Source organism: Osmerus mordax, chromosome 6 (assembly GCF_038355195.1).
Source record: "Osmerus mordax isolate fOsmMor3 chromosome 6, fOsmMor3.pri, whole genome shotgun sequence".
Classification (NCBI taxonomy): Eukaryota; Metazoa; Chordata; class Actinopteri; order Osmeriformes; family Osmeridae; genus Osmerus; species Osmerus mordax.
In genome coordinates, this window is record NC_090055.1 from 5,257,670 (window position 1) to 5,283,565 (window position 25,896).

General features: G+C 41.5%; 1 protein-coding gene across 1 annotated transcript in view; it reads right to left on the bottom strand.

Annotated features, from left to right (window-relative positions):
* Positions 1–3,599: 3,599 nt before the first annotated feature.
* syngap1b (synaptic Ras GTPase activating protein 1b) overlaps positions 3,600–25,896 on the bottom strand; it is a 48,547-nt gene continuing 26,250 nt past the window's right edge. Inside the window, exons 5-20 of the mRNA XM_067238954.1 lie at positions 23,501–23,654; positions 23,068–23,166; positions 21,652–21,891; positions 21,149–21,484; positions 20,805–20,949; positions 20,541–20,685; positions 20,103–20,339; positions 19,765–19,966; positions 19,423–19,625; positions 19,114–19,324; positions 17,632–18,222; positions 17,022–17,462; positions 16,729–16,902; positions 15,845–16,056; positions 10,050–10,122; positions 3,600–3,839 (exon numbers count right to left, since the gene is read on the bottom strand). Coding sequence (XP_067095055.1) covers positions 3,600–3,839; positions 10,050–10,122; positions 15,845–16,056; positions 16,729–16,902; positions 17,022–17,462; positions 17,632–18,222; positions 19,114–19,324; positions 19,423–19,625; positions 19,765–19,966; positions 20,103–20,339; positions 20,541–20,685; positions 20,805–20,949; positions 21,149–21,484; positions 21,652–21,891; positions 23,068–23,166; positions 23,501–23,654 — 3,703 coding nt within the window. The remainder of the gene's footprint in view (positions 3,840–10,049; positions 10,123–15,844; positions 16,057–16,728; positions 16,903–17,021; positions 17,463–17,631; positions 18,223–19,113; positions 19,325–19,422; positions 19,626–19,764; positions 19,967–20,102; positions 20,340–20,540; positions 20,686–20,804; positions 20,950–21,148; positions 21,485–21,651; positions 21,892–23,067; positions 23,167–23,500; positions 23,655–25,896) is intronic.

Sequence of the window (25,896 nt, forward strand, 5' to 3'; positions counted from 1 at the left end):
CCATCCTCCATTCTTTCATGATTACCAGAGAGAAATGGAGTGCAGGTAACAGCAACGTGCAAATCGTTGTAAGGGGAGCAGGTAAAACAACAATTTCTTTGTTAGTTTTGTTCACAATCCAAGGGCAATCACTCTCCACAAAAGGGCAATGTTCCATAAGATTGTCGTATGAAAACTTGGTTGATATAAAATGTTTAATCTATGAACTCTCATAAGATAGAGGAGTCTGTCATTATTAAATAAATACATATCTGGGCAGGAACATTTCTACTTTATAATAATTTATAGAAATATAAATCATTGCACTGTGTTCATTTCAAAGTTCACTGAAGTAAGATTGAACTTGTTTCACTTGTGTATGTAGACTGTGCATATTTCATTTTAAAGACCTAAAAATATAAATAACTAAACTTAAAGTACGGATTGCAAAACTAAGGAGAAAAAGAACATGATCAGTTTTAACCGTTTAGGAATTAAAAATGTAGGCAAATAATGATTTAAGTGAGTGATCAAAATTAAAAAAAATTACTAAATGGATGAACCAAGAGATTGGGGAGAAACATTCTAAAATGTGAAACAAAAATGGGTAATCTTTACAAACAAATCAATCATAAAAAAGGAAAGAAGTAGAGCACCTTTGAAATACATCTTTCCCACAGTACAGTATCTCTCGCTCTCTTTCTTGGTTGTAGCTATCTGCCTTCTTTGTCTTTGTTTTGTCTTTCCTTTTATTTTGTAAATCCAAAGAGGTTAGTATCATGTCAGTCTGCATAGCTGTTCTTCGCATGCTTGATGAGCCAACAAACCCATTTTGTTGAGAGTTTTTTTTTAATAAGAAAATCAAATATCCAATTACAAGCGTCAAACACAGGAAATCTAGTCATCCAATCAGAGAGAGAGGGCCCAAATAAAGTCGGGTAAAAAAAACAGCAAATCCTTACACGATCAGCTGTGGTTCTGGACCATCCATTAGATAAGGAGAATGGGACCAGAGCCCCAAGTTCTCCTTTTGTCAGCCAATTGCATCACGAGAAAGCGCTCTTGAGATATGGCCAGGCCATGCTGAGGACTGCCCATGGTGCATCAGCCAATTAGGTTCCAGATTGTCCTCCACGAAGCTGCGTGATTGGCTAGGGGGAGAAAAGGGAGACAGAGAGAGAAGGAACGGGAGGGGTGCTTGATGAGGTGTGATTCAGTTATAACTAGATTTCTTGCTATAGGCCTACAGTATATGGATCAACTATCTTTTGGCAGTCATTCCATAGTTGGAATTATCTCTTTGCTCATTCTCGTGTAGCTCTGAGGCAATTGCTTGGTTACCTGAGTCTCTCAATTTTCTCTGAGGTATATTCATAATAATTCTGTTCTATCCATCAGTGACCCTGTTGTCCCATATCTTGGAATACTGATGTAATGTGTAGCACATTTGTGAATGCACTAAAAAAGTAGTCAGCACAGTATTATCAATACCACATCTCCAATTTAAAATTATAAGCACTTACTTAGAAATTCAATAATGTCCAATTCAATCATGTAAATCCAATGGCCATTTTGAAATGAACATGTGAACTGCCTTTCTAATTTGTCAATCTACTGTCCAGTGTTGGGGTATGACAAACAAGTAAAACTCATGAAAGTGGTGTCCTAAGAATGTTGACATAAGAAATGCTTGCAATTCTAAGCAAATCCCAGGCAAGTTTGTTGCAGAGCACCACCAATGTGAAGCTAAAAAGACAAAAGCAAAAACAAATTTACATCCAAACAAGGATAACAATGAACAGTTGATACATAAAATGAGAGGGTGTGATTACACAGTACAACAGTGAGTTATCACAACTCCAACACACAACAATGATATGCCAGAAGTGCACAGTGTAGTATTTTATGATCAAGAATCATGCTGGCTATGCCCCCAGGTCTAAAATTCACTGTATGTAGCAATAATCTGCAATACAATCTAATTAAAATCTCAATGATTCCACTAGCACAGTACTTGGAACGCAGGCACTTCAGGCTTGAATTGATGGACTACAGCAAAGGAAAACTGGCATGGTTTAATTGACAGTAACTATCCCTTTTAGGTTAGCTGTTAGATGTAGGCAAATGTAATACTTAACTGACAAAACTTAAATTAAGGGTAAATTAGGACACTTACTTAATGACAGTCCAATTTAACAAGACCAAACTCTCTCATGTACCGCAGCCGTACTATTAACTGAAACAGTAGTTATGTGATTCTGTAAAATAAAAACATATACTAGGCTCAAAGTAACATTTGGAAAGGACAATAATTCCTGTCAGACTGCAACCAATTGTGAAACAAAAGTTGTGACCATATTTACCTGTAAATTCAGTGGGAAAATGTAGTTCTGTTAAACTGTCAAACTGTTAAAATCATATACGATTGTAAGAGTTTCTTTGAGTATCATGATATCCTTGCACAATTTCCATCTCACCTCCTCTAAACAAACTGTAAGCACACAGACAGACAGAAAGTGTAAAACAGACAGACAAATACTAATATATTAAAACAAATGACAATAAACATATAGAGAAAGATAATTAGACAGTGGCAAATATGAGAGGCAGTGCTATGATAGACACACACAAGTTGGAAATGGCACTGTTTTGTTTTTTTCTTTAGCACCAGTTAATGACACATCGGTTCTGAGATTGAGAAGAGAAAAAAAATGCGCCCGGTCCCATTCTGGTCTGGTTGTTCATTGTTGACACTTTCGAAAGTGTCATGTACCTTCCATGGGGCTTGTCTTTGAAATCCAAACACTTAAACTGTATCTCGCTTGTCCTAGTATTTATCTCTCACAGCATCTTTTGTGGGTATTAATACCATCACCATATATTTCTTTGATGTTTCGAAAACCCTGTTGTAATACACTCAAAGGCACTAAGGAAGCCAGACTAAATGATCACTTCTTGACTGATGACATGTAAGAGCTGGCGTTTTCAGGACAGGAAATTAATGGAACTGTTCCCATGGGAATCACTGAATACCACAAGATGGAAAATAGCACTATTCTATTGACTACTACGAAGTCTTTGGGATGTGAGACATTCAATAGTGTTTGGTTACATTTGATTCTTTTCTTTTTTTGACCACCGACTGGTGACACAGTATGTTTCCATTTACCTGCTTGGTTAGGTGAATCTACCTGTATGTACATGTTTGCTTCATTTTAACAGTGTACAGTTTGTGAGAATCCTGCCAAGGATATCTAAAGGATATCATAATCTTGTCCTGCAAGACAGATAGCCTACTGACTCTGCATTTTGGAAACTAGATCAGGTTTATTTGAAAGCCCTTTAGTCTGGTGTGTTAACACTGAATGCATTGTACAATGTGTGTACAATAACCACTCCTTCCCACAAATTTCTTCTCTCTCTGGCTTGAGAAAAATAAAATAAATTGGGAAAAATGCGCAAGTCATCACATCCTTCGTTAAAATTGGAGTAAAATGGATGTCTGTTTTTAAATTGTGTCTTCTCTCTCTGATTTGATTCTGTGTTGTTTTTGACCTGCTCCGCCTCTTCCTATGCACAGTCTTGCTGTTGTTTATCCTGTGGTCCCAGTCTAAAAGTTGTCACAGGGGGTTGGATGTTTGGTTGCCACGGAGCTCTCCATTCTGATTAGGTTGCAGATGTGGAGTGGGGAGAGAGGGAGGGTTTATGCTTTGGGGGTGGACTCCATTGCGGGGCAAGCTGTGAGAGGAGATGTCCAAGGAGGAGATTCGGGGGCCAGGATCGGTGGTCATTCCTCCTCCCCCTCCACCTTCAGTTTTCACACCGGGGTCTGGTGTACCCAGGGAGGAAAGCTGCTCTTCCTAGCGAGACAGAGAGAGAGAGGGAGGGGAGGAGAGGGATAGCAGAGGGGAGAGATGGCAATGGGAGAAGGGACATTCAGAGAAGGGTGTTGCATGTGAAGAGGTGTAAAGTTGGCCAATCCAGGGAAGAGGTAACCAATGGAATATAATGTGTGGAATGTACTCCGGAGGGGGAGTGGGGTGTGAAGACGATCAAAGTAAAGTATCCCAAATGTGATTTCAAATTTTTTATCAAATTGTGGGGAGTTGAGAGAGAAAGCATGAAGAAACGATAGTAAATTGTAATTTCACAGTGAGATTGATGCGCAGAGCACAGAAAGACAGGAAATATTGTCATTCTCAAAAAGGAAAAGATAAAAGCAAAGGTGCGCATGAAGGTCAGGGGGTTAGCATAAGCCAGGATAAGGGGAGCAAGGGAGAAAAAGAAAAGGATGTGACAAAAGAGATGGGGAGGAACAACAGAGAAAGAGAAGAAAATGAGTTACGAAGCAGAGATATGAAATACACCAATAGAGATGGACAGCATAGGAGACGGGGCACATAGAAAGAGAGGGTGGGAGGAATTACTTCATAACTTCTGAGGATGAACAACAAGGTCAGGGCGTCCTCATCCCATCATGATACTGAGATACGGGATATTAGTCAGTGACTGGGTCAGAGTCCGAAAAGTCAAAGTAGACGAAGAGTTGTCATTCTTTGCCAATGAGAAGGTTCCAAACACTTTTGATTGTGAGACAACTAAGAAAATAACACACAGAACTGTGTTAGAACTGTGAGAATTTCCTTACACACAGACTATAAAACTTTGAGTTTTCGCCACCTCAGTAGTCTTTTTTTTTGTTGTATTGGATAAAAGCACGTTTTTTTGTTTAATACTGTATACTACCATGCAGAAGACTTACAGGTAATGTAGGAAAGCACTAAATTGAGAATGATGATTATAATGATGATTAAAATAAGGTATTGAATAAGTAAACTCTAACTAATTGCAAAACTACAAAACATCGTCAAATCCACCAACCAAAAGTCGAACCCAAACCCATTGTGACCAATGGCTTTCTATTAATAAAATAAACCTGTGAAACACTGGGTTGGAACTTATGATTGGCGCATGAGTCAAAGTTTTTTTTTTTCATCTATCCTTACCTACACTGGTGCAGAATAGCTTCATTGTATAAACCAGATTCATTTCAGTTATTACTTAAATCAAGCTCTGTGTGCAAGCCGTCATATCCAGTCTTGTTCAATGCAGTCTGTATTGAGGCAGTAGGAAAAAAAAACAGTTGAGTTATTGTGTAAGGCAGATTTGGATACAGTGGGAAAATTGCATTTATATCCAAAAGCAAGGCTGTATAGATAGTTTGAAGTACGACTATATAAAACTGTTATGCGTAAAACATGCAGGCCCTTCCTGAACGCATGGTCTAACTTATTTGGCCATTTAGTTGGTGATGAAAGTCTTATGATGAAAATGAAGCACTGGAGAAGGGAAAGACAGGGGAAAGTATCATAAGAAGGGTGTAAGATTTGCATCCAGTAGAGAAATGAGTCGGAAGGTTCAAAGCTTAATGCTGTAGCATTACATATCTTCAAGAGCGTGTCCTTTGAAAGATGATGTTTCCATCTCTAGAAGATAACCAAAAAGTATCAAAAAAAAATATTGAGTTGCATACCTTTTCTCTTCTCACTCAGAACCAAAGCACAAAAAGATGACAGATTTTCCAAGATATTAGAGGTACCTGGTGCTAATAGCTATTTTTCATTTCCTTTGGTGCAATCAACAGGACGGGTGGTATGGAGACAACAATAATCAATAGGGTTTCTTTGCCAGTATGAAATAATGATCAAACCTGATTCACAAATATCCCAACAAACCCTCAATTAACCCATAATTCAAGCTAAAAAAGCATTGGTCCAACTTCTGAGAAACCTGTGTATAAAATGTTTCTTGGGTTTATTCAATGAGACTGTGGCTAACAAATCTAAATGTGGTGAGTGTCATCATCTATTAGGTTCATTCATGAATGCTTTATATTACACTCCAGTTTAAGAGGATGCCCCCCCAACATTTAAATGGTCATATGGTGGATGGCAAATTTTCAGCACTTACTCCCTGATTCCTAATGATTCATAGTCAAGATTAAATCAAAAGACCTCCGAGAAACCAACAAATGTTGAGTAAAGGAATGTAGCATGTACAGTCAGTTTCTAGTTTCCAGAAGAAACGTCCAAGTGGGCACTGACTAGGTTTCACTAAACCTACAAAGCACTGTGAAGTACAATGTAAATTCTGACAGATTGCCAATAAGAACACCAGGATAATTTAAATTATATCTAGGCAAGATACAATTTCCCCACCATAACATCACCCTCGGTTCACCAAGGCCACTTGCGGAGTAAGCTTATTTTCATGAACTGGGTGATTCAAAATTACATCGGATTCAAGTTAGTGCTGAAGGTAAAAATCATTAATTGGACCTATATTGTAATTTTAGGTATGTGGAAAGGATATTTAATTATATTTATCCAACACAGAGACCTTAACATATGTCACAATAATCAGATATTGACTGATGCATTTATAATTTACTCTTGTGTTTGAAATTATAATGTTGAGAGAAGCGCAAATTAAGTGAAAATGGATCATAAACCTGTGTTGAACAATTACCAAGAAAATGTACATCTCAAACTTAAAAGGCGAGATAAACTGTCACATATAGACACAGAACATTTATCAACCTAAAATTAAAGAATAAAACAAGAACACGTGTTGGTGACACACTTGATTCAGTTCACAATGACTAATACATGAATGTTGGATCCACTAATGTGCCCAGGTGCAATATCAAACCTGTACAAACACATTCACACAGAACTACATTAACATACTCTCACAAAAACACAAAAACATAAATGCACACAAACAGTTAATTTTCAGGGAAGGAACGTGTCAGATACGGAGATTTCCCATAATTCCCGTCATTTATCTTGGGAAGAGGTGGCTGTAGTTGGCTCAAATTGTATGGATATGTTGATGATTCACTGTGATGTGTAGCATAGAGACACAATGTGCAGCGTGTGTGCCTTAGTTTGAACAGAAGTGGTCTAAACTATTGGCTCTATGTGCATGAATGTGCATCCATACCAAACAACTAATCAAGCAAGCAGTGTTTGTAAGTGTGTAAGTCAAATATACTCATTTGCACAAATATACATTTTCAAGTTGATAATGAGAACTACATGAAGTACTTTCATGTAAGTACCATCATTTAAAACCAGCGTATGAAAAAAATGATTGTCGAAACAAACTGAAACAGAAAAACTGTGAAAGGATGAAGTCACTGATTATGTGATGAGGGAGATTAGGTTGCCCACACCTAATTCTATCGGAGCTGTGAAATCGATGGCAGACCACAGATTGTTCGTATTTCTCTGCATTTATATCTAGAATTCTACAATCGAACTTGAAGTTTGATGGCGAATTCTGAAGCAAAGTGTTTACAGGAAGTTCTCCGTATGTGACTGAATTTGTGCAAATGATATTGGCAGGTTTGTCTGTGTTACAATTAGCTCTGTATCGCTTAAAGCCAGATGTCTAATGGTGTGTCAATGATCTTGTATAAAAAAATTATAAATGTCCCATGCTCTACTTTATGCTGTAAAGCATTGCAGCAGTTCCTATGGGTACATGCATATTGTCTGAAATAATAATAAAAAAGATAAATGATAAAATATACACACTAAGGAATAAGGTCAATTAGAAGGTATGTAAAGCACTATCATGTTGTGTGTTGACTAATTGGTGTGTACCATCTATCTTTAAAGGTCATTTGAGTGTTTTGATTCAGTGTGAGCTGTGCTGCACACAGACAGGGACGCACATGTAGTACAGTGAAGGAATCAAAGCGGAGTATGGATTGATGTACAGCGGTAAGTCCACTGAGGTGTATGCTGGTTTGATTACCTGTGCATTCGGGGAGGGACGGGCGCGAGACGGGGCTGCACTAGGATGGATTGACGCCTCCCCTAAGAGAAATCACCGTATCTCATCAACACAAGAGGAGAGATAGAGAGAGGGAAGAGGGCAAGGAAAGTGAAAGAGGGAAGGCAGGAGTGCACCGCGGGACGTTAGGAGGACGGAGATGAGGGCTGAGGAGGAGTGGGGACACTCGCTGGCCAAAGGAACAGTACACGTTACATACGGCACAATTAGAAAACACAAAAGACAAACATCGACCACACACACACACACAGAGGCACACAAACAATAAAAACAGTTACGTAAAAACAGGCCTACATTCACCCACCAACGCAAAACTCAGCAGCCATAAAACACAAGAAGAAACTTATGTTTCACACACATGCTTAAGTTTAAGTCAGGGGTGTTACAGCTTGCGGTGGTAAAGACATCTGCATCTGAAAGCAGTTCAAACATCATTCATTAATCCACAAGACCTTGAATAGCCAAGTCTCTGTACTTCTCCGGAAGCTACAAGATCACAAGAGAATGGTAAGTCATGCTACTGCTTAGCATGCAATTATTAACCAGGAGAAATATCAGGCACTCAAGAACATGTGTGTTAATACTAACCAATAAGACAAATAACACTAGAAGACAGACAAATGAGCACACGGATATTACGTAACACAAACATACACAAACTGACACGGAACAATCATCAGTCATTGACATAAGACACAACAGATATAGAATAGATCGAGATGAAACGAGCACGATACACCTCACATTCCTAATACCTGAGACAATGCATGGAACACAGAAGTAACATCAAGTTGGGAGAGGAATCATGGACAACAAGATCACCCCCTGTGCAACGGCCAGTCAATCAATCATTATATTATTTCTGTTACAGTAATATAACCCTTTAGAACCTTTTTATCATATCAATCCCATATCCATCCCAAAGATACTCTCAGGATAATGTTACAACGTGATGTCGTGATCATGTGTATTTCAGTCTAGTACACTGCAGTGCATGAAATGTCAGGACACACAGGCACAGAACCCAACTCGAACTCACATATACAGTTCATGAATTCCTCTATGACATACTGTATGAGTGGTGCATGTGCGTTACACCAAACGACAAGCTTGTGGCTGTGATAATCTTAAAACTGAATTCTTCGTTTGTGTGTGTGTGCGGGGGGGGGGGGGGGGGGGGGAATGTTAGCACGAAAATGGGAGAGTTGGATATGGGATTCTGGATCTGTGCCCCCTCAAAGCGTGGTTGAAGTCCTGAGTATTAGATTCCTTGCAGATGTGCTGGACTGCTCTTAACAGGATTCTCTGAAGGAGTTCTGATGTTCACGAAATAAATCTCTCTGGAAATTCCGTAAGGTCCTTGCAAACAAATAACAAATATATATAGGACTCTGTCTGTTGGCTCTCTTTCTCTATGCAGGTTAGAATCATGGCACATGGTTTGGTAAGAGTAGGCAAGTGATTGGGTCTCAGCAACAAGGATTTGATTTGAATGGATGGACACAATTCTTGGATGCTCAGAGTCTTGTGAGACACATTGGGGGTTGTTTTACAGCGCACTCACACATGCACACGCACTCACCCACGCACACATACACTGGAAACGGATATCTTGGCAGCATGACTCATGGTTGAAGGTGGGCGTATTGGATTAGACAGAAGATGGGGCTGAGGAATGTATAGAACGGCCAACACTGAGTGTAGATTCGGAAGACTTCAGAGGGCCGCGCAAAGTCCATTCTCAGAACAGAACCTACATAATCTGAACATTATGTAGAAAAATGACATAAATGTGACACCATCATGCTCCAATAAATCAAAAGTTCAAAGGGTGGTGATCTCAGACCCAGCTATGGTCCCAACCTGGACATTTTGCCATCTTAAAAGACTGACCAATCTGTGGCATAACATGTGGACAGACAATTTTTGGTTTACGAAAGACCCAAACACGTTGACACCAGTCACTCGAGAACAGAGGGACAAGTCAAGACAAACAGAGGAAGGGTTACACACAGCAAACAGACAAGTTACGGTCAAGAGAAAGAGAGAGAGAGAGAGAGAGAGGGAGAGAGAGAGAAAGAGAGGGAGAGAGAGAGAGAGAGGAGAGAGAGAGAGAGAGAGAGAGAGAGAGAGAGAGAGAGAGAGAGAGAGAGAGAGAGAGAGAGAGAGAGAGAGAGAGAGAGAGAGAGAGAGAGGGGAAGACAGACCTGATCTGCAAATATCCTAGTTTTTGGCTCAATGACGGGTCCTCCCCTGATTTCATCCTCCACAGCCATGAGCCTTGAAATAGAGACAGAGAGAAAAAGAGAGAGAGAACGAGAGCGAGAGAGAAAGAGAGAGAGAGAGAGAGAGAGAGAGAGAGAGAGAGAGAGAGAGAGAGAGAGAGAGAGAGAGAGAGAGAGAGAGAGAGAGAGAAAGAAAGAAAGAAAGAAAGAAAGAAAGAAGAGAGAGAAAAAAGAGGGGGTGGAGAGAGAAAGGGATAGAGAAAAAGAGGGGGAGGAAGAGAGAGATAATAGTGAGTTCAAGCAGACACAAAGTCACTAGGCAGCATGAAGGGACTGAGCAGGCACAATTAAAACGGTCATCTTAACAAACATTGGCATGACAGTCTTGTACATTATCATGCCCCAAAATAGGTTAATTGCGACTATTTTCATTCTCCCCCGAGGGATTTATTGTGGTATTTCCTTCCAAATGAGGGTGCTTTCAAATACAATCATGGATAACCATGCCTACATTGTAATTGTGATTGTGCTAGGAAGAAATAAATGAATGTTAGATTCTGATCATCCCCAGGGAATGACTGAGAGTCAGCAACATGGGCGTACCACGGCCTCAATCGCGAATCCTGCTGACAACCATTTCAAAGTGTCTGCTTGCAGGTTTAAGCGAGCTCATTACTGCTGTCCGAGAGGTGCTATTCTTGCAGTGCGTTCTCTTCTTCTTGCTAGTTTCCATGTATTGTGTTTCCTCCAGGTAGGGAACAGTGAGCAGAGCAGTCATTACTGACCCCCTAACCCCCCGGGATCATCGTCATTTGAGGCAAATTGTTCAACGTGATTTATTTGGCAGATACACAAGGTCATTGAAGTCACATGTGAAGTTAGTGCCATATTGGTAAGTCCAGGGTATTGACCAGCTGTTTGTTGATAGCAGTTTTTTTACCTTGTGAAAGGTATTTAAAACATACTACTCACTACCTGGTTGATATTCTAGAATGAACAAAAACAGTCCTCAGTGTTTTTCTTATCATACAAATCATTACTGTTTTATCGTATCACCTCCCCTTTCTGATTGAGTGACATTACTGTTTAATGCCATACAGAAACTGATTGGAAAATTGCTGACAAAGGGAATGAAAATCCCTGCAATATCCAAAGAACTGAGTTGAACAAAACACTGACCAAGGATTAATTAATAAAAGAAAAAGGGACATATTGAGTTCAGGACATTGTTAACACTGTAGAGCCAATTTAAAGTGGGAAAATAGAGAGCAGTTGTATTTGGTGTTCCTAATAAGATAAATTGCCAATAAATTGAAAGCCACATAGTAAAATGCAGATAAATATTTGCACTGAGTAGGGCAAAAATAAGATCACATAATACTGATTTTAATTGTCATTGTCATAGCCTCCACTTTGAAATCCTGCCTTAAATTAGCTCAGCTTGTCACTACTCTGGTCATATGGTCTAACGCTTAACATTAATAAATAATGAAAATCCACAGGTGAAGTTTCAAACATAGGCGTTTGGATGTTTTATTCCATAAAGAATGTACAGTGTTGATTATTTTACAAAAAATAAGGGGAAAAAAGAATCATAAGCACTGACAGAAACATTAGCACTGTCTCAAAAACAATGGAATGCCACATGAGTATACAATAGAATTTTGACATGACTTCAAAAGGCAGACAGTGATTCACATGGGTGATATGTACCAAAAATAAACCTGTTTATCCATTTACGCTTCAAGTAGTGTGCTTGTGAGGTCAAGTCTTACATGCAGTTAAAACAATGTGGGCATTTATCAACATGAGGTCAGGAGCATGTCATTATGTCTGGATTTGCAGCTACAAAGAAAAAATGCAGGGGACTGAGGTATCAGATTAGGGTCATATATCGTGTGAAGTCACCTTACACATGTACATGGACAGTCAACCCCTACCCCATGCTGCTCTTAGCCATGCCATTCAACATGGCTTTCCTGCACAGTGACTAGCCACAAATCTGATAATATATGTAAGCACTAACAAAGCAATTCTTATGTAATACAATCTATATAGCCTACAAATGCTTGCTACCAAAAGAAAGGCGGGTATATGATATTGAAACGAAAGCTATAATCTACTTTTCTTGAAGAGATGAATTCAATTGTTGCCCTTTTGTTAATAATTCTTACAGACAAACCATATCATAACTGCATAAAACACCTGACAGTTTTCAAAGCGCTATCGTTCTTAAACAAACATTATTGATCACCATGTCTCTTGACACCACCATTAGCTGCAAAATAAAATCTTAAATCAAGCATATACAGCAAAATAATATAGATAAAAATCTTAATGATAACATTAAATAATATGAGAAATCATTAATATATTCTAAGGATATCCAACTTTGTCTCATTTTTGTGATTTTTATCATTTTTAACTGTACAAATATGCCTGAATAAAAAAGAGACTTTCAAAACTAATTGTGCAGAACATAAGCTGTATCTATCATATTTAGGGCTTGACAGTATCTGATGTGAAAATATAAATAAGTCGTTTATGTTTGTAAGGTTAAATTGATACTGTCAATGGCACCAGGTCAAAGCCTTAAATGAAACAAGAATTCAGCGATTTGACAGAACCATAAGCAGCGGATGCAAAAGAAGAGTGAAGTTAGATTAGGCCATAGATCCACTAAGTGAATCCACTTTTTTGTTTTCTAAGAAAGATTATGCATTGTTTTCACATGGTATAGAGTGTTTGGACATGCTTCTCCAAAAATGGGGTGCTACACTGTTTTTACCTTGGTTATATTGTGCGAAGCAGAGCACCCCAATGGCATTCAGAGAATCAATCAAACTTGTTTGGTCAAACTTGAGGTGCCCAAAACATGTAAGGCACTCTTTTGTCCAAATGCTCTCTACCATATGAATACAAGTGAAATAATAGATGCATAGGCCTTTTTAAGTGTAAAATGACAAAGTGAAGTTCTATCTGTACATATTTCTTTGTTTTTGAAGTTGCTCGGCTACTTATGGCACCATCAATTTGCTGATTCTACCTTTTAGTGCAGGTGTACCATAATCATGTACAGTATGGAGTAGGTACTGTAGGCATGAACATTTTGTTTGATTATGTATATTTCTAAGTAGCCTATGTATGTATATAATGTACTATATGTGCCTGAGTGCATACATGTTCTGCAAATATACCGTAATTTTTAATGTTCATAAAGATGGTCTAATTCCAACTATTATTGCACATATCTTTCAAAAAGAATTTGCTATTGCAGTAGATTAAAATAGTCACAATTGATAATTTCATTGATAATATTACAATAGAATTCACAAATAGTATCTTAATAGATTATTACTGGTATGGCTCATACAACACAGACTTCGAAAGGCTATGGGTAACATATTCAAAAATAGTTAATTATGCTGTACAATCTGTCATCTTCCCTTCAAGAAATAACACTTACACAGCACTCCAGCAACCAAGATAATTCAGATGAGTTCAGATCTAACAGCCGAGATGAGACGAAACTAGCCAGTCTGAAAATCGTTTGGCAACACAGCTCAGATCACAATGTTAGGAAAGTGATAAAGCTCAATTTGGCAGGCTAGCCAGATTGCCCTTGAGAAGACAAGTGTTGACATCAACTAACATATGCTAGGTGATCCAGGTAGTCAAGCAGTAAAGATAGTTATGGGCTAACAGATTTCTTTAAAAACAATCTGTATTGCCTGTCAGTGCTTTGCTACGCTTTGTCATTATTGACGTGAGACGGTTTGAATATAGGTAGTTTCGATAAATGAAAAAGGTACAAAACCGTCTCATTTCGTCTTATGGCAGCTGTTAGTCCCAGACTGGATTAAGCAGACGAAAAAGCTTTCACACAATATTTAAATATCCTAGTTTTCGGAATTAATGATTAATGAGATTGGAAAAGCGTCATGAAAAGTTATGGTGTGTGTGTGTAAATTAGACCTCCAAAAGATTGTCCTTTTGGAGGACACATGATCAATCCAATTGCTGCAAGCTGAATTTACAATTGATCAACAACTGGACATCTTCACTGCCACACATTTTACCTGTCTCACAGCCTGCCAGACGTTATAGAAGTATGTAGAACAAAATCCTAATGTGAGATTGGCTTTCCGAACTCCAGCGCCTTTTGGTATCAGTGCAAATATCCATGTGAAAGTCCAAGTTGTGCATGCAGATATCAAGTTAGCATTTGCTGTCTACATGTTTGAAATGTCACATAACTCCTTACTGTGGTACTCTACTTTTAAGAAGGAGTCTTGTATGAATATCTCTGAAGCTCAGTGACCAAATTGTATCACTTCATGAAGGACACTGACATCCTCTTCAGCGTTAAGGGGAAAGATAACTAATCTATTGTCTGTGTTAGGACTACAAAGTGTTGTCACTCCACCAAGTTATACAATGGTCTTAGCTTCTCAAACGAGGTTATAGTCCCCATTAGCATTCTTATGGAAACCTCGTTTGATGGTGCCACTGCTGAAGTCCTTCAGTGCACATGATTGTGATAGATCACCTGGATCTTAAATGGAAGAACTAGCATCATGTCCTGTACTTGCTTTGTCCTTCTTGCAAGCTTTTCTGTCATTAACACCACTGGCGGATTATGCCTTTTAGGTTCCAAAGGGACGTCATTGCACAAACTGCTTCACAAAGTGCAGATCAAGTTTTAATCACATGACGTCAATTCTTAATCCTCAGTTGTGCTTTTAAAATGCAATCTGTTGGAAAAGTCAGTCACAGTTGAAGATAATAGGAATAATCTCTACATATAATGCAGAAACTATTGGAAAAATGGATCAACAGTTTCTATTTGTTGATACAAAATGGCTGCAGTAGGGTGCAATAGCACAGAGTCTAGAGATCTTATGAACAGAGTTAGTATTTGGGGGATTATGGATGGGATGTACTCCATAAAAGATGGTCAGGTTCGGTTCTTCATTCCACTTCTTCTTCCCTGAAATGGATTAGAAGTGGCAATATTCTCTGTGACAATCTATCGATGATATAAATTGTGGACTACAAAAGTATTTATGAATAATTTTCGCAAAATCTTGTTGTAGAATTGAATATCAACTGGTTTCATTCGTCATTGACGAAGGAAAACATTATTTTGTTTAGACAGGGTAATGAAACAGGTGCCTTTGTGTACCTTTCCAGTTACCAAAACACATGATTTCAATCTCAACCTAATCTATTGCTACACTATTGAATCGTGTTAGCATTCTTCAGGTCAGTGACGAATGTTATTTTTTTATGATGGCCTTGTCATGAAAAAAAAGACCTCTTTACTAAAATCGTAACACCAGGTATACTGGGGAAGTTACATGCTATATCTCTATTACTTTGGCATCAACTTTTGATGTCAAAGTCGAAATGTAAAAGAAGACTCTATGATAATGCCCCATTGTATAACTACTGAAAAGCACCACTTGCCTGTGGAAGATTGTCTGCACTCTGAACAAGTCACCAGATTTGTAAAGCAAAGGTATTCTCATGCCATTGTAAACCAAAGCCATGAAAACTACTCTACCGAATGATTTTCCTTCTCTCTTATTTGTCTATGTGTCACCCTCTCTCTTCCAGGGGTGTCTATGAACAGTGATGTGTGCCCCCCCCCCCCTGAAATGACTTTGCAAGACAATGTCCCAGTCAATTTATACAATGATGTATTAAGGAGTCACTGAAATTGGCAGTCATTAACCTTTGAAAACAGTATGTGCACCCTCCGCCCCTCTATTTACCTGTTAATTATTCCTTTAATTTGGGAGTCTTTCTCCACTTGCTGCTGCCGTAGCCTCCTCTCGCTATCATCCAGCCGGTTCTGGTACTGCATGAGGATCTTACTGGTCTGTTGCTCTTGGGAGACCAGTCTCCTCTCATATTCCTCCAGCTTCTTGTGTGACATCACCAGACGTTCCTTCAGGGAATGGATTTCCTCCTCGTACTCCTTCACCTGAGGTAGTGATGGAAAAGAGAGCAAAGAATAAATGAGGATAAAAGAACATTGCAACGCAGGGGCATCACAAGTGACTCAAAGTTTACTGTCTCTTCATGATATACTTTGATTCTGTGCCAGAACATAGTCAAGGAGCAAAACGGAACAAAGATCTTTAGGTAGCACTCCCTCTAAAATGTTTCATTGAACACTCTGATATTTATTATGTTGTATACATGTTGAATATATTTAGTTATCAATCATAAACTATTAAATATTCTAAAAAGTGCTTTAGTATGACTCGTGTGAGCTAAAGTGCTTTAGTATGACTCGTGTGAGCTAAAGTGCTTTAGTATGACTCGTGTGAGCTAAAAGTTTGAGTACTTTCAGTGTTATTCAGGTTAACCCTTAGAGGCTTCTCTTTAAATCATTTATAAACTAGCATCTCCTCGCCATCTGTTCTGTACTGATATGACTTGCATTTCCTTGACATCTGCACCCTACATTAAGGAGCCATAGTTGAAGATATGACTCAGACCATTTCTACACTTGTGTTGTCTCACAGTCTCAGGTTGATTAGTAAGAGCTTAATTTACTAAACACAATAGAATGTTCGTGTGGAATGGTAAATTCTCTGACAATGATAAGATTTTTAGAATTATTTGTGAAAATCCTGAGATAGAAACTCACCCTGTCCATGCGCGACTCATCCATGCTCTTGGAGTACTCTTTCAGCTTGAAGTCCTCACGGTCAATCCGTGAACTCTCAATGTCTGCTGAAAGGTGAGGCATGTTGGAGACCCAGGCCACTGTTCTCTCATTGGCTGGCGTTGGGGGGTTAAGGGTCGAGGGTGACTGGGAACCCTGGGTAGAAGAAAACTCAATATAAATATAACAATTCATTGTACTGGCCATCTAAGGGTGCAGCTTAGGACAGTGCGTGGCGAAATGATAAACGCTGATTCAAGCCACGGGGAATGTACCTGTTTGCTGATGGATGGTTTAAGCAGATGCTGTTGTTGTGGTTGTTGCTGCTGCTGTTGTGGTGATTGCTGTGTAGACTGATTGGCGCCCCCCTGTGGACTTTGGCTCTCCCTGACAGAGCTCTGCTGGTGCGGCAGTCCAGGGGCTGTGTTATCTTTGACGGACAGTTGCTGCCGTGGCGCTGGTTGCCGACCCCCATAGCCTGACTCTGGTGATTGGAGCAGGTTGCCACTAGGTGGCCGCGTTTTTGCAGGAGGGGCAGGTGCAGCAGCCGCACTGACGGACAACTGATGTGAGGTCTGGGATTTGACGCGCTGAGCAGGAGGCGGGGCCACGGAACTCTGGCGCACAGGTTGAACTGTGGAGGGGGGAGTGGCCAGAGAGGAGTGGGATGTGCCTGTCTGTGATGCCATCATCTGATGCTGTTGCTGGAGATTATCCTAACCAAGAGAGCAAGAGAACACCAGAATTTAAATTATTTTGACATACAAACCTTAAAATACCTCCTTTTACCTAATCCACAACGGGTCTGTCTGTGTTTCCTTATATAATGAACAGACATCATTGATGTTACGAACATTATTAATATCGACAGCCTTTCCCACCTACCTGCACATGCATGGACATCTGCCGCCTCCCATAGTCAGCCCTGCTGTACTCATCGCTGTAGCTGTGCGAATGAATGATGCTGGGCTGTCCTAGGTGGCCCGGAGCTGGCCTGAGGGTGGACAGGTCCTCACTGCGGGAGAACCCGCCATGGGCAAACTGGGGGATATAGGCTGGGTGCGAGGGCTCTGGCTCTGGGGCCAGGAGGAGGGGCGGAGGAGGCTGGGCTCGGCTGTGCTGGTGGTGGAGCTGCTGCGGCCCGTCAGCCGTGGCCAGGTGGAAGAGGGGGTTCTGGAAGGAAAGCGGGTAGCGCATGGCGGCCGCCTGCTGCTGCTGCTGCTGGGACAGCGAGTCGGTGGTTGCGCCCATCTGGCTCAGCTGGCTCAGCCGAAGGCCGCCCGACATGCTGGAGCCCCCTGAGCCGGCTGACAGACGGCCGCCGGCCCGCAGCTGGCTGCTCAGGCCTGAGCCGAGGCCTCCTCCCCCACCACCGCTGCTAAGGCCCCCGAAACTGCCCATGCCAGCGAGAGAGGCCTGGGAGGAGTTGAGCATTTCCACCGACTGCAGGTTAGACACGCTGTTCATTCTGGAGTCCTGGAGGTCCATCATAGACACGCTTTTATTGACACTGAGCACCTAGGTAAGGGGGATATAATAGGCTTGTGTGCGCTCCGTTAATCTGCAATGTCAGGTGGCATTCGGCTGATAAACAGAGCATAATCTTTCCATAGGGGGATCTCACGTCCTCAATCCCAGAATGCACTACTAAGGTACAAAGTGAGTAATTGCAATAAAGCACATATATGTCATAACATCAACCTTCTTGCATTAGCATATCATTTGAATAGATAAGACTAGGAAGATTATCCAACTACTACTATACTTTCCTACATTATACTACTACCATCTTAAAGGCCCTGTATTGTCCTAATATGTTTATCAAAAAAGTTTTAAATATGAATCTGTAAATTGTAATGTGAACTTTAAATAGGGACAACAAATAATTAAAGAGGATAACTAATTGACTTTCTTGGAGGATTCTTGATCCAAACAGCACTGCCTCTGTTGCCTGGATCAAATAAATATTAGTAGAATGGGAGAGATATGTGATGATGTCTATCCTAGTTTTGTTTTTTTATACACCAATGGTTGCCCTGCATTCTTTTCCCTATATATTAATAAATGTATCCAGAAGGTGCTAGGTGTGCCAGTAAAGATGAAATACCATGTAAAGTGTGCAGTGCTCACCAAAAATGGGAAAGAACATGGTGTCCTGGTAATAATATTCAACAGGGTTCACAAGTTAGTCAGGAGTTTTGTTTTTGCTCTGTAAACATTAAAAGGAGCACTACTCGGATGAAAGAAACAAAATGACAGTGCAGGACCTTTAATTAACGACTGCTCTAAATCCAAACTGACAGCCAAATCTTCTGTTCTAAAGGTTGAAGGAAACCTTCCTCCTCAACTCTGTGGTGGGAAACTGACCTTAGGGTCCGGTTCGGTGATGTCGGAGCTGCTCGTGCAGTAGGCAGGGCTGGAGCGGGCCAGGGGAGGGCGGGTCACATAAAAAACGTCTTTGGAGTTGGCTCGTTGTAGATGGTCGCGCTCCTGGAAACTCATCTGAGCACGGGTCGGCATGTTACCCCCACCGGGCACTCCAGAGGTAGGGGAAGGCAAGCGAGTGATGTCTATGGAGCTGGAAAGATGAAATACATGTATGAAACAACCATTATATCATCAAATCAACCTTTACCCAACTCTTTCTTCCTCCTCGACTCTTCATTGATTGCCTACCTGTTCAGGTCCCTCATCATAAGGTTCTGGAACTCGGAGGAGACTCCTCTGTTGAAGCTGGGCCGCGAGAGCAGCCGGTCTGTTTGTCTCTCCTGGATCCTGTCTGTCTGGTGGCTGGGCTGTCTCTGCAGGTGGGGGTTGCGCAAGGCCATGCTGATGTCATTCAGGAGACGGGGCAGGGGGCCCAGCTTTATAATGGCATCCTACGGCAGAAAGAAACAGGAAACAACGATATCGATACAAGGAAAAGGTGGAAATAGACAATGTTCTTGTTCACAAGCGATTCTAGTTCAGTTCTGCATATTCATTGGTTTGTTGGCGTATAATCAAGGGGTCTCCTACCTTGCTGAGCTGGGCCATGACCTCCCACAGCAGGCTGTGCAGTATGGACAGCTCCCTGCCCAGGTCGATGTAGCCCTCGAAGCCCCCCGCGTTGCTCACGCTGTCCAGGTTGGAGATCTCATACAGGAACTGTTGCATGGAGCCCCACTCCATTTCGAGGAACTCATTCATGAAGCACATGTACTCCTCTTTAATGCCAAACCTGGGAATGAGATGCAAGGGAGGCACAGTTGTTAAAAAGAACAAACTGATTTAGGCGATTAAAGAGACACAGAAGGGAAAACACTTTGTCTGAGAAAGGTGCACGCGTGGTGGTCACGTTGCGCAGGTGAACTGACTTGGAGAAGTTGGCCAGGTTCTGCACCACCTTGGCAATGAGGGTGAGCGTGCGCGATGTCTGTTCGTCAGGGTACTCCTGGGTGAGGTTAAACAGCGAGGGGGACATGACAGCTGGACACAGGAAGCGCAGGAAGAGGGAGCCGCTGATGAGACGGTCGGCAATGTCCTCCCGCCCCCTCTCTGCACAGCGCACTCTCCAAGATGCGAAGACCTCCTTCAGCTCTCGTGGGAACACACTGTACAGAGATATTACAGAAATGGCTTAAAATGGCTGACGCATTTTATCTTGCTGAGACTTACTAGTTGGCCAATTATTTGAGATTGAGGAGAGCAATTTCAAAGGTTTTAGCACTTGGTAAATTACCAGTGTTTAAATCTCCTACCTAATACTTTCCACATTCTACATTATAAATATGTTAGGCATACTATACACTGACCAATGGGAGTTGACAATCTTGCAGAGGGCCAGTTCACAGCACATGCGGAGATTGGCTTGATGGTCTGGGAGGACCGACGGTGGAGTCCTCATTGGGTCCACCTCGCAGTTCTCCTCCGACTCATACAGTGCCCTTATAAACTCACCTACGTGACACACAATCGCAAACACATCGACTAACTGTTAGCAAACAGACAAAGTCAACAACTTGAAAATATAATTGATATTTCCATGATTGTGGATTTTGTTGTTGTTGCATTTTTACCTATTGCATCCTTGAGGTACTTATGTCCAATCAGTTTGAGGTACTCTTCTATGGCTTTGGTGGCCAGAGTGTTCTCTCTGAAGATAAGGTGTTCTCGGTCGATGAACCTGTCTACCTCACACATTGCCATGTCGGACAGAAAATCCTGTAAAAGGCAACAGATAAAAGATAACATTTATAAAAGCCTTTTTTAACACGTTTCACTGTCCTATCATCGGTCAGATGATCCAATTTCCAATTTTACCCTCTACTAGCGGGTTGTCTATGCAAGCGGGTACTGTAAATAAACGATTTAATCATATCATCTCCACAATGGATTTCTTGAAATCAATGTCTAACCTTACCTTTGCTTTCCCTGTGCTCTGCAGTATGTGCACGAGGGCACAGGCCACCTCCTCCTTGCTCTTGACGCTCAGTAGCGGTTCGAGCACAGCACACAGGGTGCGGTAGTTATTTGTGACGTACTCTGCAAACTCCTTATACAGCTCCATGGGCAGGATGCTCATGGTCTGGTACCGTGATTTGAGGCGTATCGAGGCATTGATGATCTTGCCCCCTCCTACACCCCCACCCTTGGCAAGGACGCTAGGCTGGATGACGGGGTACCACTGTTCGACAAACTGTCGTCCGGTGATGCTTGAGATGGGAATGCTGACCAGTCCCAGGTAAGTGCTCTTTTCCTTTTAGAAGAAGAAATAAACGCATGAAAACTACAGGGAACACTGGACTTGGTCGTTTGCTGCCTATTACTCTTGAGTTACAAAGGGAAAGGTTTATCTGTCATTATCTTTAATAATGAGCAAATTGCAAGACCTTACTGTCAGCCCGCCAAAGCGGTAGATCTCACCTTGCGTCTTTTCTTGTCAGTCTCCTTGTATAGGTGAAGACGGAGGTTCCGGACAGCAGGCAGGTTGTTGAACTCAAAGTGTTCACCCCAGAAGACTGTGTCAGTTCGGGGCTTGCTGGTGGTGCGTGCGTACAGCATGTCATCCAGGCAGAGCTCGCAGTAGTAGCGTTTCTTGGCTGGGAGCTCCCGTGCCTCGATAATCCAAAGCTTCAGGACATTGTCCACCCTCCGACTGTTGTCCTGGAAAGTGGTGGACAGAGGAAGACAATGGTACGGTCAAGTATAGTTAAATAAAACTAAACAGGAGACACTGAGCAAACATGGAGAAAGGGATAAAAAAGAATGGAAGGAAGGAGGGAGGGATAGTAAGAAATATGAAAGAAAAAAGAAAGAAAGAAGACATAACATGGCATGGGGTAGAATTTGATAACACAATGATTTTTTAGTGATAAGAGTAGATGTTTTGAACGGTTACATCACATTGCAGTAGAAAGATGCATTCCTGAACATGATCACAAAGAAGAAACTAAATTTGTAATCTCCCATGGGAGAAGAGAGTGCTGTGTTGATTGCAGGGAATGATCTACCAGTAAGGGGGGCTGAGTCATTTAAACCGTCTGAAATGCCACTGGAACAGTCGGCCTGCTCTTAATCCTCTATTTAGAAGGCTAAATATATCTGCAATTTTCCTATGCCTTTAGTTCTTGAGTGCTCCATTGGTATGCTGTCTGACAATCGATGCAGCCACCAAACGCCCGAGAACATATTAGTCTGAGTTTTACTGTACAAATTTCAATCAGAAGACAGAGCATGAAGAAGCCCAGAGACACACGTAAAACATGAAGAAACATTCCAGTCTCTCTGTCGCACTAATCTCAGTGGCGTTCCGACATGCATCTCCTTTGCGATGCAACTGCGTCGAGTCCTTGGAGTTTGGTGATTCAGCCTAGACCCCTGTAGTCCAAGCATCTGGATGAGTCGGTCCACATGAGGCTTCCTCTCAGTTTGACTTTAATAACTTCTTGTCCCTGGTGTGCCATCAAAACTAGTTTTATATTTCTGGGACAGCCTCCTCCTTTTCAATAACAGAGGATGGGCTGTTTTTTGTAAGTGGACCTACGAGATCTTTCTGGAGTGAAATTATATTACATTCTTATTTTAATCAGCCAGTTCTGAATGGCTAGACCTGTTGCCTCTCATGTAAATAAGAAATAAAGTGTTTGGAAAAGTGCATAGATTTACATCAACTGTGGAACAATCCCAACATTAATGGAGGCTACAGCGGGCCAAAAGAAGTCTATCAAGGCGTGAAATAGAAGGAAGCGATGGAAGTGGAGACGCACAAAGAGCCACACAAACAGACATAGAACAAGTATTTACAGTTTCTCCCATCTCTCCTTTTTCCTTTTCTCTCACCTTGTTGGGTTTGACGGCTCTCTGAAGATTCTCGATCCATTTGTCTCTCTCTGCAGCGGAACGACAAGCAAAGCACTTGGTTCCCGAAGCCGTAGTCACCTGAGGTTAGGGAGCAGTAATATAAACAACCACAACCATGGGTAACTGGGAAAGATGACAAGTAGCATAACAATGTCCTTTAATCTAGTCAGTTAAGGAAAGCAAAGTCAGCCAAAGCATTTTTTTCCCTGTGACAAATCAACCAGGGACAGACTCGTTTTGAGCTGCCAGTTGGTTTTCCTTTGATATCTCTTATCAGATAACTCAGTTTAAATATGAAGTCAAACTCGATTAAATCAGGCACAGGTGCCAGTGGAGTGACTTGTACTTCTGTCGAATAATACCATACTGAGTTAGCTGTAGTGAATGCTAAATTGGCACAGTAATGGCTCACCTCAAAGCAGTACTCTTGTCCCAGGATGCTTGAGTGAACAGGTTTGATGATGGCGTCCTCATCCAAGGTGAGGTCCAGCGCCTCGGCGGCACTGCTGGGGGACAGCAAGGACTCATGGGAGTGGGACTCTTTGAAACTCTGCATCAGACGCGTCCTGGGAGACACCAGGGGACAAGAGAGACACGGGGGGAGAGGGAACACGGCACCATTTAGTCACAACGTTTTCTCTTTAACTTCTCACTTTTTTGGATTAAAAATAAGAATTGAATATAAACGAATTGACTAGAGAGGAAGATGCCATAATGTGGTCAAAGGATGAGAAGCCCTGGTCTATTAGCTCTCCAAAGGGGGTTGACACGCAATCTCCCACAATCTCCCCCTGAAAATCCAACTGTAAAACTTTACATATTTGACAAGGAAATGTTATCAGTAATTAGGACAAGAAAAAGAAAAGGAAATGTTCCTTTCTGAGCTCAATTAATTAAAAAAATCTGATGGAGAGAAGTTTACAAACAGCAGGTAGCCCAGTGCAGGTTTTTGATATTTCTTGAAGTAAAAAAGGCTTATTTCATTCTGAACACACTGGGCAAGCTTAAAAGCAGGTCATTTGCAAAATGACATGCAGCTTGTCTCACTATGAGGCTAATTGGTTGTGCTGAAAGAGTCAACACATCAGAATTAAATTAGATTATACTAGCCATGATTCCCACTTCACTGGATTAATTTAGGAATGGATTTTCTATGTTGACAGTCGAGTGATATCACTTGATGCACCCTTTGCTCGACGAAGGTATAAAGTACATCTGCCTAGCTCTGTACAGATGCAGAAGGTATGGAGCAACACATTAGCTGGATAGTCTCTAGCCTGCCTGTCATGCTCACCCACACTCACTTATACACACCCACACACAGACCCACTTCCAGGAGGACACACGTGCGTAGATTCGCCCACACACATGAACACCCACGTACACACTTTCTCTCTGACAGATACACACCCCAATCGGGGAAGCTCTCTTGTGTGCACACAAAATGATCACATCCGAACACCCACGCACACAAATGCTGACCAATACACTCTATAAACGTGCACACGCACGCACTCACACACACACAAACACAGACAACTAGCTTGTCGCACAAACACAAACACACACTTAGGTACACACGCGCGCACACCGATCATCACTGAACTGGCCAATGACTCGGAATGACAGAGAAGCGGCAGAACAAAATCGTGACACAGAGAATACACGCAGAAGAAGAAAAGCAAAAAGGAAAGAAAGATATCCCCTACTATGATGTCCCCGATGCGTCCGACTCTCTCAGCTTCTCCCAGTGTCACTGTTTTTGTATACATTCACTCATATGTGCATCAGAACATTGCATACAGGGGAGTGGGAGAGAGACAGAGAATGGAGGAAAGTGAGAGATGAGGAGAGAGGGAGAGTTAAAAATAGACCCAGAGGAATGAGTCAGAATGAGAGAAATAAAGGAGGAGAGTAGGGAAGGTTGAGAGAGGGAGGGTAGCGAGTGTTTGTAAGAGAGAGAGAGAGAGAGAGAGAGAGAGAGAGAGAGAGAGAGAGAGAGAGAGAGAGAGAGAGAGAGAGAGACAGACAGACAGACAGAGAGAGAGAGAGAGAGAGGGGGAGGAGGAGAGAGGGAAGGCAGGGGGAGAGAGAAGACCTCTCAGAGGAAATCAAGTTGTTATGTAAACTGTGGGTCCTTTGGAGAAGAAGGGAGAGACAAGGCAAAAGAAAGTGTGAGGGGGGCAGAGAGAGAAAGAGAGAGAGAGAGATAGAGAGAGAGAGAGAGAGAGAGAGAGAGAGAGAGAGAGAGAGAGAGAGAGATAGAGAGAGAGAGAGAGAGAGAGAGAGAGAGAGAGAGAGAAAGAGAGGGATATTTAATTAACTAAAGGGAGGTAGAGTGTGAGGAGTGGGTAGAGAGAAACATAAAGGGACAACAGAGGAGTGAATGCACGCTGCACTGCATCACACTTTGCCACACTGACGAGCCGCATCCGTAGAATAGTAAACCAATGCATAGAGGGACATTAAACGATCAAAAAACAATAAGGGAGTCACTGATGACTGTGTACACATATTCATCCAACTCAATGCAAATAAAACTGAATCCACACCATCACCTGAGCAGTAAGAAGTCACCATGATCAAATGTGTTTGAGCTTGGAGGACTTTGAGAAGGACACAAACCAAGCCCAGGCCTCTCACACCACGCAAATACACTTTAAGTCTGAAAACATCTGTGGTGCAAGGGTTTGATTTACAGAACTATTAATACGTTCATAACATTGTCTATTGACAATGGCATCTTTGCAATACAAGCTATGCCATCATTATACAGGAGTTATATTTTAACTATAAATATATATAAGT